Raw genomic sequence first — 17132 nt, forward strand, 5'->3', positions numbered from 1 at the left:
AAAGTTGGAATAAGGTGATGGAATCCGTGTGGTCTACAATGACACTGGGCAAATAACGCAGACTGTGCAGGCCCGCTGTAAAGTTCATATAATGTGGGATTGGTTTCAGGATAAATTGTGAGATCGCTCAGAGCTAACATTTGCTTTGAGAGATATGGAGCGAGATATCACACAATTAATATAAAACAAAATGAATGTGAAGGCAACAATAGAAGCAGATACGAGAAAATCTGCAGATGCTGGAAATTCAAGCAACATACATAAAATGCTGGTGGAACGCAGCATTTTGTGTGTGTTAATATAAGTAGGTGATAGGTCATGACTGGCATTTCAATCCTGAGTGCGGGGAACAGCTTTAAAAACTTTCTGATTGTCTACTTTACTAGACGGTGTTATGGACTGAGCTTTAAGTATTCCCCGCGGTGCCGAGAGAACACAGAAGTAGAAACGGCGCCTTGTTTGTTAACTGACTGTAACTAACCCGAGTTATTGTGCAACCTCTGTGTTTCTCTCACCGGGGTATAGATTAATGTATAAAAGGGCAGCGAGGTCAGAACGCAGGCGAGTGGCTCTCAGTGCTAGCAGTGCGGTACATTTTGTACATCACCCGAAAATGGCTCTACCAACAATCCGGCATGTGAGCATTGTATTTTACCCTATTCTCGCAGCTTTCGGTGTTCCGGGTAAGTCGACACATCCTCTGTCTGAAATGTTAGGGACGGACTTCTATTAACAGTCATTTCACTGGGTGTTGTTTACCGGCGAAACCGACCCAGCGCGGAGACACGGCAGACTACCGCTGCTGAACGGTTCGTCTCCGCTCCACACGCTGATGCAGGGTCAAGTTCACTGTCACCCGACCCCCCATCCCGCCCCCAGAGTTCATCATAGACGATGCTGCTGAAATTCAGGGAGATCAATCCTCTCCGCTGTTCACCACTGTCAGCGTAAATTTGATACCGGGATTGATGCAGATTGAAATGTATTTTCTGATCTAACTTTTGGTGAAAGAGCAGTAGAACAGTACGATCTGTGGGAACGTTGCGGATTGTACCAACTGCCACCGTAGTTGAATTTTTTCTCTCTCTCTCTGTCCTCTCTCTGTCTCTGTCTCTGTCTCTGTCTCTCTGTCTTTCTGTCTCCCTGTCTCTCTCTCCCTGTCTGTCCTCTCTCTCTCTCACGCTCTTTCTCCCTTTCTCCCTCTCTCTCTCCGTCTTCTTTCTCTCTCTCTCTCTCTCACTCTCTCTCTCTCTCTCTCTCTCTCTCACACACACACACACACACACACACTCTCCCTCTCCTTCCCTCTCCGCTTTTTGGATTTCCGATCAAACCTTTGATTATATGTCTTTCCCGTACCAGTTGCGAATTATAGTAAATATAGCTAGCATAAGAATGGGGTGTCCAGCTGGAGATTTGAATTAATTTCTCCCTATCGCACTTTTAAGATGATAATGAATATGATCAAAAATAGCGGATATATCCAAGTGAGAGTTTATTTATTGATAGACGTTTCGGAAACTATCCGAGTTTAAGCTAGATTGCGTACAAGCGACACTAGACGAGTCAGTGAAGTCCGATTCTGTTGACCAGGCCCTGCGCTCGTTCATTGACTAAACGGAGGGAACGAGTGCATCGGCTTCACCCTGGGGCTGATGACCGACAGCGGGCACGGCCCCACTTACTCCGGGCCTGTACCGGCTCAATAATAATGAGTTCCGTTGGGTGGATTCTGTCGACTGCACATCAGCCGATCCTCCTACAGCCACTGTGTTCAGCTGTGTCACGGCTCTCATTCACTACGGCTGGTGTCTGAATGGGGCTTCGAGGGTAAGAGCCATTGAAATGACGATCCCAGGGGTAGGGAAAGTAGGGCGCAAGGGAGATATGGGAGAAGATGGTGATCTCCCCTATTTTTCTGGGTTGTGATGGCGAATGAGCAGCAGTGCTGCCCCCTCTCGGTTACATCGCCTAAGTGACAACGACAGCACGTCACCAGCAACTTAACCAGGAGCAGTGCTGCCCCCTCTCGGTTACATCGCCAAGGTGACATCGCGAGCACGTCACCAGCAACTTAACCAGGAGCAGTGCTGCCCCCTCTCGGTTACATCGCCAAGGTGACATCGAGAGCACGTCACCAGCAACTTAACCAGGAGCAGTGCTGCCCTCTCTCGGTTACATCGCCAAGGTGAAATCGAGAGCACGTCACCAGCAACTTAACCAGGAGCAGTGCTGCCCCCTCTCGGTTACTTCGCCAAGGTGACATCGAGAGCACGTCACCAGCAACTTAACCGGGAGCAGTGCTGCCCCCTCTCGGTTACATCGACAAGGTGACATCGAGAACACGTCAGCAGCAACTTAACCAGGAGCAGTGCTGCCCCCTCTCGGTTACATCGCCAAGGTGACATCGAGAGCACGTCACCAGCAACTTAACCAGGAGCAGTGCTGCCCCCTCTCGGTTACATCGCCAAGGTGAAATGGAGAGCACGTCACCAGCAACTTAACCAGGAGCAAATGCGCAGTTCGGCTGCAAACCGTTTTAGTTCACTGAATGAGGAGTTTTGATTCTTTCTTGGAACATATTTCCCCGGTAATTTTGCCCATCACTGTCGGAAAAGTATTTTCACATTGAATTCCAAGAACGCTTCTCCTCGCCCTGTTTGTAACTCACAAATTGTGACTCTTTCCCTAGCGAACCTATTGACAATGGTGGTCCTCTTCCGAGGGAATTGCGGCCTTTCCAAATGTATATCGCTCTACATGGCTTTCATGGCAATGGCTGATCTCCTGGTGATGATCGTCTCTGTAATTGCGTATCATATCGTCATGTACCAGTTTCCAAAATCCTTCCTGTCCTATACATCCGTCTGTAAGTTCGTCCTGTACTTCAATTCGACCAGCCTGCAAACCTCGGTCTGGTACACTGTCCTGTTTACAGCCGATCGGTTTGTAGCAATCTGTTTTCAGAAGCTTAAAATGAAATATTGCACGGCGAGGACAGCTGTTGCCGGCATTATAACCGTGTCGCTCCTGATGCATTTGCAGAACGTCCCGTATCTATTAGAGTATAAACCTGTGCGTGTAGTTAACGGTATTCAATGGGGCTCTCAGCCGAGCTCGTGGTTCCTTACGTCTCTTGTGGGCGTCGCATTCTCCTTTCTGCAGAGTATTTTAACAGTTATATTACCTTTTGTTCTGATAACCCTGTTTAACTGTCTGACGGTAAGGCGCATTTTATTAGCCAGTAAATTGCGCCGTGGACTGCGTGGTCACAGCAGTCAAACACAGAAGGATCCGAAGATGGAAAGCCGCCGGAAATCCATCATTTTACTCTTTAGTGTGTCCGGCAGTTTCATTCTGTTGTGGCTGACGGCCGCCGTGAGCTTTCTGACCACCCGACTCACAGCAACCGCGCATTACGACGGCGATTACACCGACTCTGCCTATGTCGCCACTGAAGCCGGCGACATGCTCATGTATCTGAGTTCCTGCACGAACGCCTGCATTTATACAGCGACCCAGGCTAAGTTTAGAGAAGAATTGCGGCTGGTGTTAAAATACCCTTGGACTTTATTTTTAAAATTGGTTACAAAACACGGGTAAAGCAAAGCACATATTCCTGAAGGTCGAATGTTCATTAACTACTAATTCTTCGCATCGGGAATCTGTTATTGGGTCGCGATGTACATCTGGGTTTTATGTGTTTAAGTATAATGTGTCTCGCTATTAAATTGACATGAAATGATATAACACTCCATTTCCGTGTAGAAGCGTCCTTGATAGCCGTGACGTCATCAACAATCCTGGTATCCGATCACTCAGTTGATTTCAGTCACTCGTTGCGTTTGACAGCTCCATTGACACTCAGGGCTCATTTGGCCGCAGCGTAACTCGGGTAAAGGTGGAGCCATCGGAATGTCTTTTACACTGGCAGTGGAGATTCGCTGCGGTCAGCGCTGTGACAGAGCTACCTTCTTGTAGATTGCAGTGCGGAATCAATATTGCATAGATTCTGCCCCAGCTCGACTATGGCGACCTATGCCAATCCCCAGAGCCATAATACAGCCCGTATCCCTCTCTACCTTTGTTAACCAAGGGTTATCCAGACACATTTCCATTATTTGAATATCACCTGCATCCAGCACGTCTGCTGTAGACATAACCACGCCGCAATGGGCGAGAAAATGAATGCCTTCAGATCTGTGTATGGACGTGCCACTGCTGACATAGGGGAAGACAAATTTGTTGGATATCTGTACAATATAAACCTCCTCATAATTGTATAAACTTTTACAGGGACCCTTCACTTTATTTTCTATTTCAGACAATCAAACTTCTCCTTATAGTTTATCCCCTTCCCCACAGTCCAGGAAACAATCTGGTGAATTTTGATCTTCCGTCAGTTCTTACAACATCCTTCCCATGGCGTGGCAATCAGAATTGCACCCATTGCTCTCAGTCTGTTATCACCAGTGCTCCGTATAGCTGTAAGACCGAGTCGGAATTCTTCCACTCAAATCCTCGGTGAACAATGCAAGAATAACAAAATCCACTTTCGCTGTACTGTCCTCCTGCATTCAGAAAGGTATGGCCTAGCGTTGCAAGGTTACAACTAAAAACGACCCTCCAAAGGTCTATATGTCCTCCCAGAATTTTACTTCACAATGTGGATAAGTCACATTTTGTTTCACATACTCTTTTACAAACAATAAAGGACCCAGCAGCAAATCTACAGCTCGCCGCTTATTGCCGGCGTCCGGGAGGAGAGACACGCTCGCACACTGCCATTCGCATCCATTTACCAAGCTAATTGTGCGACCAGTTTGCCAATTCATCTCCGCGTCCCTGTATCTGCCATGGATGCCTTGTTAGAAACATTACTGAAGGCCATCCAAACTCTATCTACCTTCCTGCTTCGTTAAATCGTCGAGATTGTTCCTTTAAAAGCACAATCATATTTGTGACACATGACGCCGCCGGCACAAGACCACACGGCTACGGCGCAGGGATCCGCATAGCTCTGCGTATGGGTCGCGGCGACGCCGTAACTACGGCGTCGATTTGACGCAGAAGTATAAATAAGCCTTGACTCCTTATTCGCTTCGTTGAACTGCCTTCCGAGCTGTATATACATATATTCTGTTAACCGGAATTTTCTGCCATGCCATTTCCATACCGATATAAAGAGAGCTGATCTCAATATTCAGGAAATGAAGTGATAAGGGGAGCGATGTGGAAACGGTGAAGAAGTGAGAAAAAAGATATTTAAGGAGGCACAGACGGTAAACGACGTTTGGGGGATAAATTGAAGACGGGTGTTTGCATAACTAATGACACAACTAAATCGAGATGGCTGGGTTTATAATTCTATGCACTTGTATCCAAATCACTGCAAGGTCCCGTCCAAATCGGTCCCATGATCCCAGAGTTCAGCGCTCTTTCAGTCACGCCCGCACGGCCCTCCCTCCACCGCGGACGTCCATCCTTCAGCTACCCGAGGTGAAATTTCCGCAGTCCCATCCGTCGGCTCAGTAGCCTGTCCATTCCTTCCACTTTGGAGCATTCTCTCAGTGGAAAACTGGGCGAGATACGCATCCCGTCAACAACTCATCCACAAGAATGCTCCAAGCCATATGGTAATGGACACGTAACTGAAAGTGTTCCAGGAGAACGAAACGGGGCAAATAGAGCAAAGCCTCCTGGGTAATAACTGGGGAATAGCGATCACACTGTGAAAATTCGCGAAAATCCGAGTGGACATATGAAATACAAGCAGAAGCTATTCCTTAATGAGAGATTATCACGACTAATATATTCCCACGAAGAAGTATTTCCTTTTTCCGCATCTAAACTCATTGATTTATATTTAAAAAAATGAATATCTTGACGTATTTCAAAGAGTGAGCCGTTGCGGAACTTCGGGTGTAAAGTTGCAAGCGTTCACTCCATTTCCTGAAGGGTATTCTCCCCGTCACATTTCCAAATTATCCCTTTTCTTAACACCACACCTGGGAAAAATTCCCTCTGTCCGTTCTTTTGTATCCTGTCGTCAGTGTGGAAGTTTGATTCAGTTCATTTCTGTCTCTTGTATTCACTCCATGGATCTCCTCAGCTCCGGCCTCCTGCATCCGTTCCACACCCTCACACTCCTCATTTGGAGCTTCATTCCACTCTCACAGTTCCCATGTCTCCGCTGTACTTTTCCAATGTTGGAAGATTCTCCACACAGGTTTCTCTGAAGTTCCGTCCCTCTGCCACTGGAGAGAAATTCCTTTCTGCATCTCAGTTATTTCCTCTGCATGTTCTCCCCACACCTCTCCCGAATTCAGCACGGTGAGATCCGCCTGGTCTTCATCCTCTTCAATTTCTATTAATCAGCAAGATTCTACCAACCTTCATAACTCTCTTTATTTTCTCTGCCATTCCACGCCTTTCAGCATTTTGAAGGGAACATTTTTTTTACGTGATTTTCTGAACTATTTGGCCCTCGTCACCATTATGTCCTGGTCCTGGATGAGACACATCCACTGTGATCCAGGGACACAGAGCTGAGCAAAACAGCGGGCTGAGCGCTGGCGAAATTCTTGGCCGTCTCTGGAGTAGGTCTCTCTGCTGTGGGCCGAAGGGCCGGTAATGTCCTGTCAATATCTATGTTCTTTTTCAATCTTTTTATTAAGTTTCAAAATTAAACATAACAATAATAGTAATGATACATAGAGATCGGGATACAATAATAACAGTTAGCATGTACAAGCACAAATTCCAAGTAGCAAATATAGTTTAGCCTCTAAACCTCAAAGTAATTCACCATGAAAATGATATTTTATAAACAGTGAAAAAGAAAACCCCCTAAACTAAAAAGAAACTAAACTAAACAAAAACACAAACAAAGCTTGGGCTGTCATATTACATCGCTAAACATATTTGTTGTTAACTCCGCTCCCCTATACATGAACAAAAAAATTACTACAAAGGATTCAGAAAAGGTCAACTTACATCATATGAAAACATTGAATAAATGGCCTCCAAGTTTCTTCAAATTTAACCGAAGGATCCAGAGTACCACTCCTAACTTTTTCCAAGTTTACGCATGCTATCGTTTGGGAAAACCATTGAAATGTAGTGGGGGAATTAGAATCTTTCCATTTAAATAAAATGGACCTTCTGGCTATTAATGTAACAAATGCAATTAGACTGACATGGATAAACGACTAGAGTTTATCACTGGTAGTTCAAAAATTGCAGTAGTAGGATGAGGTTGTAAATCAATTCGTAGAACTACTGAAATAATATCAAAAATATCTTTACAATATTTTTCTAAAAGAGGACAAGACCAGAACATATGTTTCAAGGAAGCTACCTCAGAATGACATCTGTCACAAACAGGATTTATATGGCAATAAAAACGAGCTGACTTATCCTTGGACATATGAGCCCAGAGAACCACCTTGAACTGTATCAAGGCGTGTCTGGCTCACATTGAGGAAGTATTGACTAATGTTCTATGTTCACACAGTTTTCTCACTCCATCCAGAGACAACAGTAATGGAGAGGTACAGCTGTTAATTTTGTGTACTACATTGAATGTTTAAAGACACGTCGCCTGTGTTCTGGACAAACGACAGGCGGATCAGTAACTGCTCCTGCTAATCGCCGACCTTTCTGTTCCTGCCACTTTAATTCTCTATTCCTTGTAAGTTCTGATCTTTATGTGTCTGGCCACATGCACTGATATACGGGTGAAACACCCTGGTTTCCTTGGCTGCGTGAGTCTAAGGAAAATACTCTGAATTCCCGCCAAACTGGTGAGACTGGGACGGCTCGATCCCATCCCAAACCCCGGGTTGTGTGGGTGCTGTGTAATTTGCTATCCTGTGACAAATAACAGACTGTACACTGCATACGATTAAAGGGATTATACTTATGAATCTTAACTGAAAAGTTAGTGAAGAATAACAAAAATAAACTGCCTAATTCCAATCAAACAGTCACACGTGCACACGTTGGAGCTCATCTGGAACTTCTCTGTCACTCGGGCGCTGGGTCCTCGGTCAACGTGAAAGCTCACACCACCTTCCGAACGGCGCTCGCAATCCACCTCGAACAAACGGGTCTCCCGCCGGATCCTGTGCTTCGACCGGTTCTCCACAGCGTCTTCTCTCCCCATCTCCTGCCGAACAAAACCCAGGCCCAACCTTAGTGTCCCTCACCAGAGAAACATCCCCTTAATTCAACCATCCTAATTGGATAGCGCACATTTCTCCTCATCTCTTATGTTCAACCATCAGCCAAACAAGCTGAAAACAAGCTGCTTTTACAGAACTGCCAATATGAAATACATACAGCACAACAGTAAGTGTAATAACCAGGGCATTACACTCTCCCCACACCGAAATAGTCATGTAATCATGACTTGGAAATAATTGGTCATCTCACGTTAATAACACCGCTTTCAATGGAATTTCGTGAGGTCAGCAACTCCAATCCATTTGTAAAAGGTAGTGACATATCTCACTAGGGGGGTAGTCGGAGCACTCTGTTACCCTGGTCCTACATAGGCAAGCTGATTCTTTGAGACCTCCTTACCCCATCAACTACTTCAGTTTCAGACACTCCTTGGGATACCTCTGGTGTAGATGACGAGGGTTCCCCCGGTCTATCACTCGTGCCTTCCTGCAACCCGGATCCCTCTGCTCGGCTTCATCCCCAGTTACTCTGGAGCCGAGACCCGCTCCTAGTCCAGCTGCAAGCCTGCCTGAGCACTGCTAATCCCCCACACAACCCCACATCCGCCCCCCGCCCAGGTCACCTGCCCCAGCGAGAGAAAGGATGGGAATCTCTTCATCATTTTTGGGGAGTTGGCGAAAGGCAGCATATACCACAACCCCTTTACCTCATCCTCCGAGTCCTTCAGTCACTCTACGTTGCGGCAGGGTCCTCTTACTAGGTGTAGGGTCCAGGCCAGGCTCTGGGTTAACACGCACCTCTTGCCCCAGAGATAGAGGGTGGTTCCGATGCAGAATCCTGACAGGTCCATTACCATCCTCTGGGATCACCCAGAAAACTAGTACATTTGGCATTTGACTCTCCATTACATAGGCCGTAGCTTCCCAGCGGTCAGCCAACTTATACTTCCCTGGTAGACCCAAATTCATTATGAGGACTCGGTTTCCAGGCATGCACTGGGAGAACCTAACTTTTCGATCATCTTCTCCATGTGCCTTGCGTGTTACACGCTTGGGCGATCATGGCTTTCCACGTCGCAGCGTCAATGATATCTCGCACATTTAGATCTGATCTTTCACAGTGTCCATATATCTTCTTCCTTGCCTTTCTCTTCCGCTTTTCCCAGGCATACGGCCTTGTAATATAAGACATTCTATTTCTCCCTTTCTGATGACATGGCTCAGGAATTTAAGTTTCCTCTTATTTAATGTTCTCATTAAAGATCTTTTCGTAAGGGCAAGTTGGAGTACTGTCTCATTAGTTACCATATCTCTATATGATATTTTCAGCATTCTTCTAAGAAACCACATTTCTGTTGTTTCTAAGTTTCTTTGGAGTTCTGGTGTTATAGTCCGTGTTTCGGAAGCATTCAGCAAGATTGACCAGATGTAACATTTTAATAGCCTAAGCCTTGTTGTCAGAGAAATGTGTCTGTTGGTAAAAATAAGTTTCACTTTTTGGAAGTTGGTTTTGGCAAAGGCAATACTTTTTTTTTATTTCCACTTTACTTCCAGCATCTTGTGATATAAACTACCAGGGTAATTAAAGCTGGCCTTTTGTTCAATCTCTTGGTTACCGATGTACAATTGGAGGTTGGGAGTATCCTACTGTTTTGATATTGCCATACATTTGATATTTTTTTTACAGTTGGTGGTTAGACCAAAATCGGCACTTGTTTGTACTACTTTGTCTAGGAGAATGCGTAGGTCTTCTACAGCACTTGCTATTATGGTGGTATCGTCTGCATATCTTATATTGTTGATGTTAACACCTCCAATTGTTATCCCATCTAGGTCTTCTATTTCTCTGAGAACCATTTCATTATAGATATCAAATAATTTCGGTGAGGGAACGCATCCTTGTCCAACTCCTCTTTGAATTTTAGACCAACTGCTCATATTATCATCAATTTTTACCGCAGCTGCTTGATTCCAATATAAATTTTGAAACAGTTGTTGGTCTCTTCCGTCAGTGTTTAGTTTAGCGAGAATTTGAAATATATTTTCATGATTCACTTTGTCGAATGCTTCAGTGAAATCAATAAAACATAAAAAGACATCATTCTGATTTCAATTGTCCTTTCTGAAAGCATTCGTAGTATGAAAATTGCGTTCCTAGTTCCTCTACCCTCAATAAATCCATATTGCAGTTTGGAAGTTTCTGGTCCTGTTTTTAATTCGACTCAGAATAATTCTCAACAAAAACTTTATTATGTGACTTATAAGACTGACTGTTCTATAATTTTCAAAGTCAGTAGTTCCAGGAATTTTTGGCAGTTATAAATACTGATTTCAAGAGATCGTCAGAAAATATAGCAGACTCATATATGACATTAAACAGTTCAAAAAGAATATCTATGCTCAGATCCTACAGTGCTTACTGAAATTTCATCAGGTCCAGTGGCTTTACTATGTTTTATGCTTTTCATTGCTTTAGTTATTTCTTCTTTGGTAATAGGTGGGCCAGGATTAGGGTGTTTAATATCTGGGTGTTCCCCTCTATTTTCTTCAAAAAGCTGATCTATATACTGAATCCACCTCTTACATACTTTATCTGGGTCTGTTAGTATGGATCCGTCTGCTGATCTTATGCATCCTGTAGAGGTTTTCTTAATTACATTAATTTCCTTAATTTTCTTGTGCATTTCTTTGCTGTTGTTAATATGACTTTCTACTTCACTGCATTTTTGATTCAGCCATTCTTCCTTTGCAATATTGCACAATTGTCTGGTCTGTCTGTCTCGCTCTCTGTATTGCACTTCATTATTCTTCACTAACCTTCTTTGTTCCATCAGATCCAGAATTTCTCGGGTTATCCACCCCTTGTTGGTGTGTTGGATTTCTTGTACTGGAATTATCTCCACTGCTGATTGCTGTATAGCACATTTAAATCCGTCCAAAATAGGTGTTGTTTCGTTTTCGGTGAGGTGCTCTTCTACAGCTGTTTTGAATTGTTGCTGAAGTATGCTATCATTTTTACATTCTCCCAACATATACTCCATTCTCTTTTTTCCATGTTTCAGTTTCTTTAATTTTGTTTTAATGGTAGCTATTACTGGATGGTGATCTGAACCACAGTCTGCTCCTGGGTAGGCTTTAGGATTTGTGATATTGCTTCTAAAGCGTTAATTGATGGCAATGAAATCTATTTGATTCCCTGTTCTATCTACATGGATGGTTTTTATACCAAATATTAGTGATCACTTGGTGGTTTCTGACACACCAATCAGTAAACCTTTCTCCATTTTCATTTTTCTCCACAAATTCAAAAGGTCCTATCATGTTATCAACGCTTTCCTGCTGTCCACTTTGGAGTTAAAATCTCCCATGACTAGCTTTATATCGTGAGATTTACATTGCTCATAAGCACTGTCGAGATCTTCATAACTTGCTGATATCTTCTTCATCCGCATCAGTTGTTGGTGCATCGGCTTAGATTATGCTAATATTAAAAGGGTTACCCCTAAATTTAACTGAAAGCAGCCCAATACCCCATAACACATTCTGATACTTGTTTGTTTAAAATAATTCCAACTCCATACATACGCTGTTAACCTCCAGAATACATTATCAGAGAACTATTCTCAGCGAATTTGCCACTGTCGGTCCACCTAATTTCTGACAGGCCTAAGATATCAACTTACAACCTTTTCATTTCATTTAATGTGTTCTCCAACTTTCCTTTCTGATAAAGTGTATGGATGTTCCATGTTGCTCCCCTTAGCCTTTCCCTATTGCTTACAGTCTCTGGATGACGGTCTGGTGTCACCTGCAGCACATGACTACCCCGACCGAGCGAGGTGTTGTTCTGTTCATTAGAATCAACCCCATTCACGCTGTTGTCTGGTTTCCTTCTTTTGTTTCTTTTCATGATTGACGAGGCAGAAATTTCAACAGTGGTTTGCCGTTGCCTCCTGTTGCCGCAGTGCTCATCTAACTAGAGCATTTGGCCTCTACTGGTGTTCCCAACTGGAATCATACACTGGACATCGCCCTACCTTTGCTGTTGTTGTACAAAGACAATCCTCCTCCACAGCTTGGAATCAATCTCCCTGCTGCCGGAGATTTCAGTGAGTTTAGGTGACACCACCAGTGTCGGTCTGGTTATTTCTCTGGCGCCAAACACTCGCCATAGACAGAGCTCCTTCAGCGAGACAGGGTGCACCCAGACCTGAGCCCGACCTGAAGGCGGAGTTGTCTTGGGTGGCAGAAGCTATATAATCGCTACTGGCATTTCCTGATATTTAGTCAGGACCCAGCCACCCCGTACATCCACATTGCTTAACAGGATAAAATTCAGAAGAAATACTGGCATGGATAGAGGAATGGCTGACAGCCAAGAGGCAGCGAGTGGGAATAAAAGGAGCCTTTTCTGGTTGGCTAACAGTGACTAGTGGTCTTCAGGGGTCAGTATTCGGTCCGCTATTTTTCACATTATTTGTCGATGATTTGAATAATGGAATTGATGGCTTTGTGGCAAGGATTCCGGATGATACAAAGATAGGTGGAGGCGTTGGTAGTGCTGAGAAAGCAATGTGATTGCAGCAGGACACAGACAAATTTGAAGAATGGGCAAAAAAGTGGCAGATGGAATACAATATTGTGAAATGCACGATCAAGCATTTTGGCAAAAGGAACATTAGTGAATTATTATCTGATTGGGGAGAAGGTTCAAACAACAGAAGTACAGAATGAAATATGAGTCCTCAGACAAGACTCCCAGAAGGTTAATTTACAGGTTGAGTCTGTGGTAAAGAAAGCAAATGCAATGCTGGCATTTATTTAAAGTGAAGTAGAATATACAAGCAAGGAGGTAATGCTGGTACTTTATAAGACACTACTTAGGCTGCACTTGGACTATTGGGGACCCATATCTCAGAAAAGGTGTGTTGTCATTGGAGAGAGTCCGGAGGATATTCAAGAAGATGATTTCGGGAATGAAGGGGTTAAGATATGAGGAACGTTTGCCAGCCTTGGGCCTGTACTCCTGCACTGACCTATGTTTAATAAACGCGGGTGGGGAGGGGGTGTTAAATCTCACTGAAACCCACCGAATGTGGATAGATCTCAATGGGTGGATGAGGAGAGGACTTTTCGTATGGGGGGGGGGTAGCCATAACAGAGGGCACAGCCTCAAAGCTGAGGAGCGACCTTTTAGAATAATTAAGGAGGAATTTATTTAGTCGGAGAGCAGTGAATCTGTGGAATTCTCTGACACAGACGGCGGTGGTGGCCAAGTCTGTGAGTACATTTAAGGCAGAAGCTAACAGTTTGCTGATCAGTCAGGGCATTACAGGATATGCCGAGGAGGCAGGCGCATGGGGTTGAGTGAGAACCGGGATCAGCCATGATAGAACGGCGGAGCAGACTCGATGGGGCTGAATGGCCTAATTCTGCTCCTATGTCTTATGGTCTTATACTGCTGGTGTCTAACACAGTGAAGATTGACACAAAATACTCAGTACATTCAGCCGCTTTTTCCTTGCTCTATGAGGAAATCGCCAGCACCACCTTCCAGCGGTACAATATCAACTCTTGCCTCTCTTTTACTCTTCATATATCTGAAAAACTTTTGATACTTGATATTATCGGCTCACTTACCCTAATTTTTCACCTTGTCTCTCCTGTGTGTGTGTGTTTTTTTTTTGTAGTTGTCTTCTGTTGGTTATGTAAAAACATTCCAATCCTCTAACTTCCCACTGTTTTCTTGCTATATTATATGACCCACTTTTGTTTTTATCAAAAACAGGAGAAAATCTGTGAATGCTGGAAATCCAAGCAACACATACACAAAATGCTGGAGGAACCTAGGAGGCCAGGCAGCATTTATGGAAATGGTAAACAGTCGAGGTTTCGGGCCGAGACCCTTCATCAGGACTGGGGGGAAATTGAGACGTCAGATGAAGAAGTATAGGGGTGAAAGGGGTGGATGAAGTGGTAGGTGATAGGTGAAACTGGGAGAGGGGGAGTACTGAAAGAATAAACTTCTTAGGATATAATTTCCTTAACGATTCTCAATAGATCATTGCAAATGCCTCCACATCTCTTCAGCCACCTCTTTCAGATCTCTGGGGTGTACACCATCTGGTCCAGGTGACCTATTTACCTTCAGACCATCTCCGTTTCCCAAGAACCTTCTCCCGAGTAACGTAACTTTACACATTCTGACCACTGACATCTGGGACTTCCATATTCCCGCCAGTGTCTTCGACAGATAAGAGTGATGTGCAATACTTATTCAGTTCATCTGCCATCACATTGCACCCCCACCCCATTACTACCTCTCCAGCATCATTTTTCACTGGTCCAATATCCACTTCCTCCTCTCTTTTACACTAAATGTACCTGAAGGAAAAAATGGTATCCTCTTTAATATTACTGGCAAGCTCACCTATGTATTCCATCTTTTCCTTCTTAATTATTTTAGTTGCATTCTGTTGGTTTTTAAAAGCTTCCCAATCCTCTAACTTCCTGGTAATTTTTTGTGCTGTGCCCTCTCTTTGGTTTTTATGTTGTCTTTGGTTTCTTTTATCAGCCACGGTTATGTCACCTTACCTTCAGAATACTATTTCCTCTTTGTGATGTGTTCATCCTCTGCCTTCCGAATTGCTTCCAGAAATTCCAGCCATTGCTACTCTGTTTTCATCCCTGCCCGTGTTCTTTTCAAATCAATTTTGACCAATATTTCTCTCATGCCTCTCTAATTCTCTTTATTCCACATCTGACTTTAGCTTCTCCTTCTCTAATGTCAGCGTGAATTTGATCGTATTAAGATCACTTGCCCCTGAGGGTTCCTTGAACTCAAGTGACCCAATTAATTTCGGATCATTACAACACCCAATCCAGAATAGCTGATCTCCAAGTAGGCTCAACCACGAGCTGCTCTAAAAAAGCATCTTGTAGATATTCTCGGAATGCCTTCTTCTGAGACCAACCCCATCCTAATTTTCCAAATCACCTGCATGACAATCCCCCATGACGATTGTAACATTGCCCTTTTGGCACGCATTTTCCAGCTCCCATTGTAATTTGTGGACAACATATTTACTACTGTTTGGGGGTCTCCATACAATTCACATCAGGGTTTTTTTTTACACTTGCTGTTCCTTATGTAACACTCGCTTTGCCTAGTGGCATGATCGCGGGGTGATAACACCCCCTGCCCGGCCAAGCCTTGGCACTCTCATTTGGGTGGATGCTGCGTGCGATGTCCCCTGTGTAAAACCAGTACCCCATAATAACCAGCAGTACACAATGTGCGGTTAAACGATCAAGATTTTATATTTAAGTATGGGGTTAGTAGAGAAACAAAAGAAAAGAAAAATCATATAAAAGGCGCCAATAATCTCATGAACATGTCCAGTGCACAAACGTTGGAGCTCACGGATTCCCTTTTGATGATCCTCCTTCGCTGTTCGTCAACCCCTGGGTTCCCGCACCGAGCCCAGTCCCAGCGGGTCCGGCAACCGTCTCCTCAAGCCACCTCTTCTCTTTTCATCCTCAACACGCCTTCTCCTCAAAGCCCGCGCAAACTAACAGCTTTCACACAGACAGAAAGAATAACATCTATCCCAATCGGTTAACAGATGAATACAAGTCCCGTTATCACTAATTATAACCCAATCATGCTGCTATAGAGAACCACTGCCTTAGCAATTAACCGTACAGAGAAGCCAGTTTATTATAATTAGCATGTACATAAAAGTAACCCCTGCACTCTCCCCCCACCAAATTTAGTCATTTCCTCACGACTTCTAAATAATTCGCCGACCCTTCCTGCAGACACAAAACCCAATCCAGATACAAACAGTGACATCGCTCCCCAAACAATAGACCTTACCCCTTGTTCCCCAGGCGCTACATAGGCCAACCTATCTTTGAGTTTCCTAATCCTCTAAGACCTCTGTACCCCCCTCACCTAAACCCTTCAGGCTCAGACACTACTGGGGATACCTCGGGTCTGCTCGCCGAATCCTCTTTCAATCTCTCACTCATGCCTCCATGCAACTCGGAGCCTCCTGTCCTGTGTCCAGGCACCCCTGTCTCTCCTTCAGGGTCCTGCAGTCACCCAGGCTGCCTACAGCTAGCCCACCCCCCACCTCCCCTGACTCAGTGGGAGAAGGGCCAGGGGTCTCTTCATCCAACAAGGGGAAGTGAGCGTAAGGCAGCCTGTACCACACCTCCATCTCATCATCTTTCGAATCCGTATTCTTCCCCTCTTCCTCGATTGGTAGCTGTTGGTTGGTTGTCTCCACGCTGGAGCACTTGGCCTGGGCTGCTTCTGCAACCTCTTCAGCCTCCTCTAATCGAGACGACAACTTCGTCTTGGACCCCTCCAACTCTCGCCACAGTCTCAGCAGTTCTGACTCACGCTTGTTGGCCATCTCCATCTGGGACGCAGTTTCTCCACCAGCTTCTTCCACCCAGGCTTGGTATTCCTTAAACTTCCTCTGAAGAGCAGCAGTTAGAGATTGTGCAGCCTCCAGTTTAGTGTCCACTGAGCTTATCTCCAGCTTTTTTTTCTTGATGACTTCTTCCAGGTCAACTTTCAGTTTTTCCATTTCATTTAAACTGTCGATGGTCATCTTCAGGTTCCCTTCAAGCTTCCACTTCTCTCTTCCGAGATCTGTCCGCCACTGCTTCACCTCCTCGGAAGTGTATTCAAACTGCCCTCTCTGGGCTCTCTGTTTTCTGTCAGACAGACAGCTTTCTTTGTCCTCCGCAACTTGCAAGTCTTCCAATCTGTTCTGGATCAATTTCTCCAGGAACTGTTGAAGAACACTCACAGGCTGCGACCTTCGCCAGACCTGGCCCGTTTCCAGAGAAAATGTTAACTCTTTAGTTCTCTGCCGCTCCTACAACAGCCTCGCTTCATATTCTTCAGAGGCAGATCCAAATACTAGGAGA

General features: G+C 44.6%; 1 protein-coding gene across 1 annotated transcript; it reads left to right on the plus strand.

The window, feature by feature from the left end:
* Positions 1-613: 613 nt before the first annotated feature.
* LOC134341959 (probable G-protein coupled receptor 139) lies at positions 614-3603 on the plus strand. Its single transcript, XM_063039911.1, has 2 exons — positions 614-683; positions 2693-3603. The coding sequence occupies exons 1-2, from the start codon at positions 614-616 to the stop codon at positions 3601-3603; spliced, it is 981 nt and encodes a 326-aa protein (XP_062895981.1).
* The last annotated feature ends 13529 nt before the right edge of the window (positions 3604-17132 follow it).

The sequence above is a fragment of the Mobula hypostoma genome, unplaced genomic scaffold (genome assembly GCF_963921235.1).
Source record: "Mobula hypostoma unplaced genomic scaffold, sMobHyp1.1 scaffold_42, whole genome shotgun sequence".
In the NCBI taxonomy this organism is placed as follows: Eukaryota; Metazoa; Chordata; class Chondrichthyes; order Myliobatiformes; family Myliobatidae; genus Mobula; species Mobula hypostoma.

Excerpts from the sequence above, each read along its gene's own strand:
- LOC134341959 (XM_063039911.1), top strand. The coding sequence starts at position 614 with ATGGCTCTACCAACAATCCGGCATGTGAGCATTGTATTTTACCCTATT. Across the intron at positions 684-2,692 it reads CGCAGCTTTCGGTGTTCCGG|CGAACCTATTGACAATGGTG; the intron begins GTAAGTCGACAC and ends CTCTTTCCCTAG.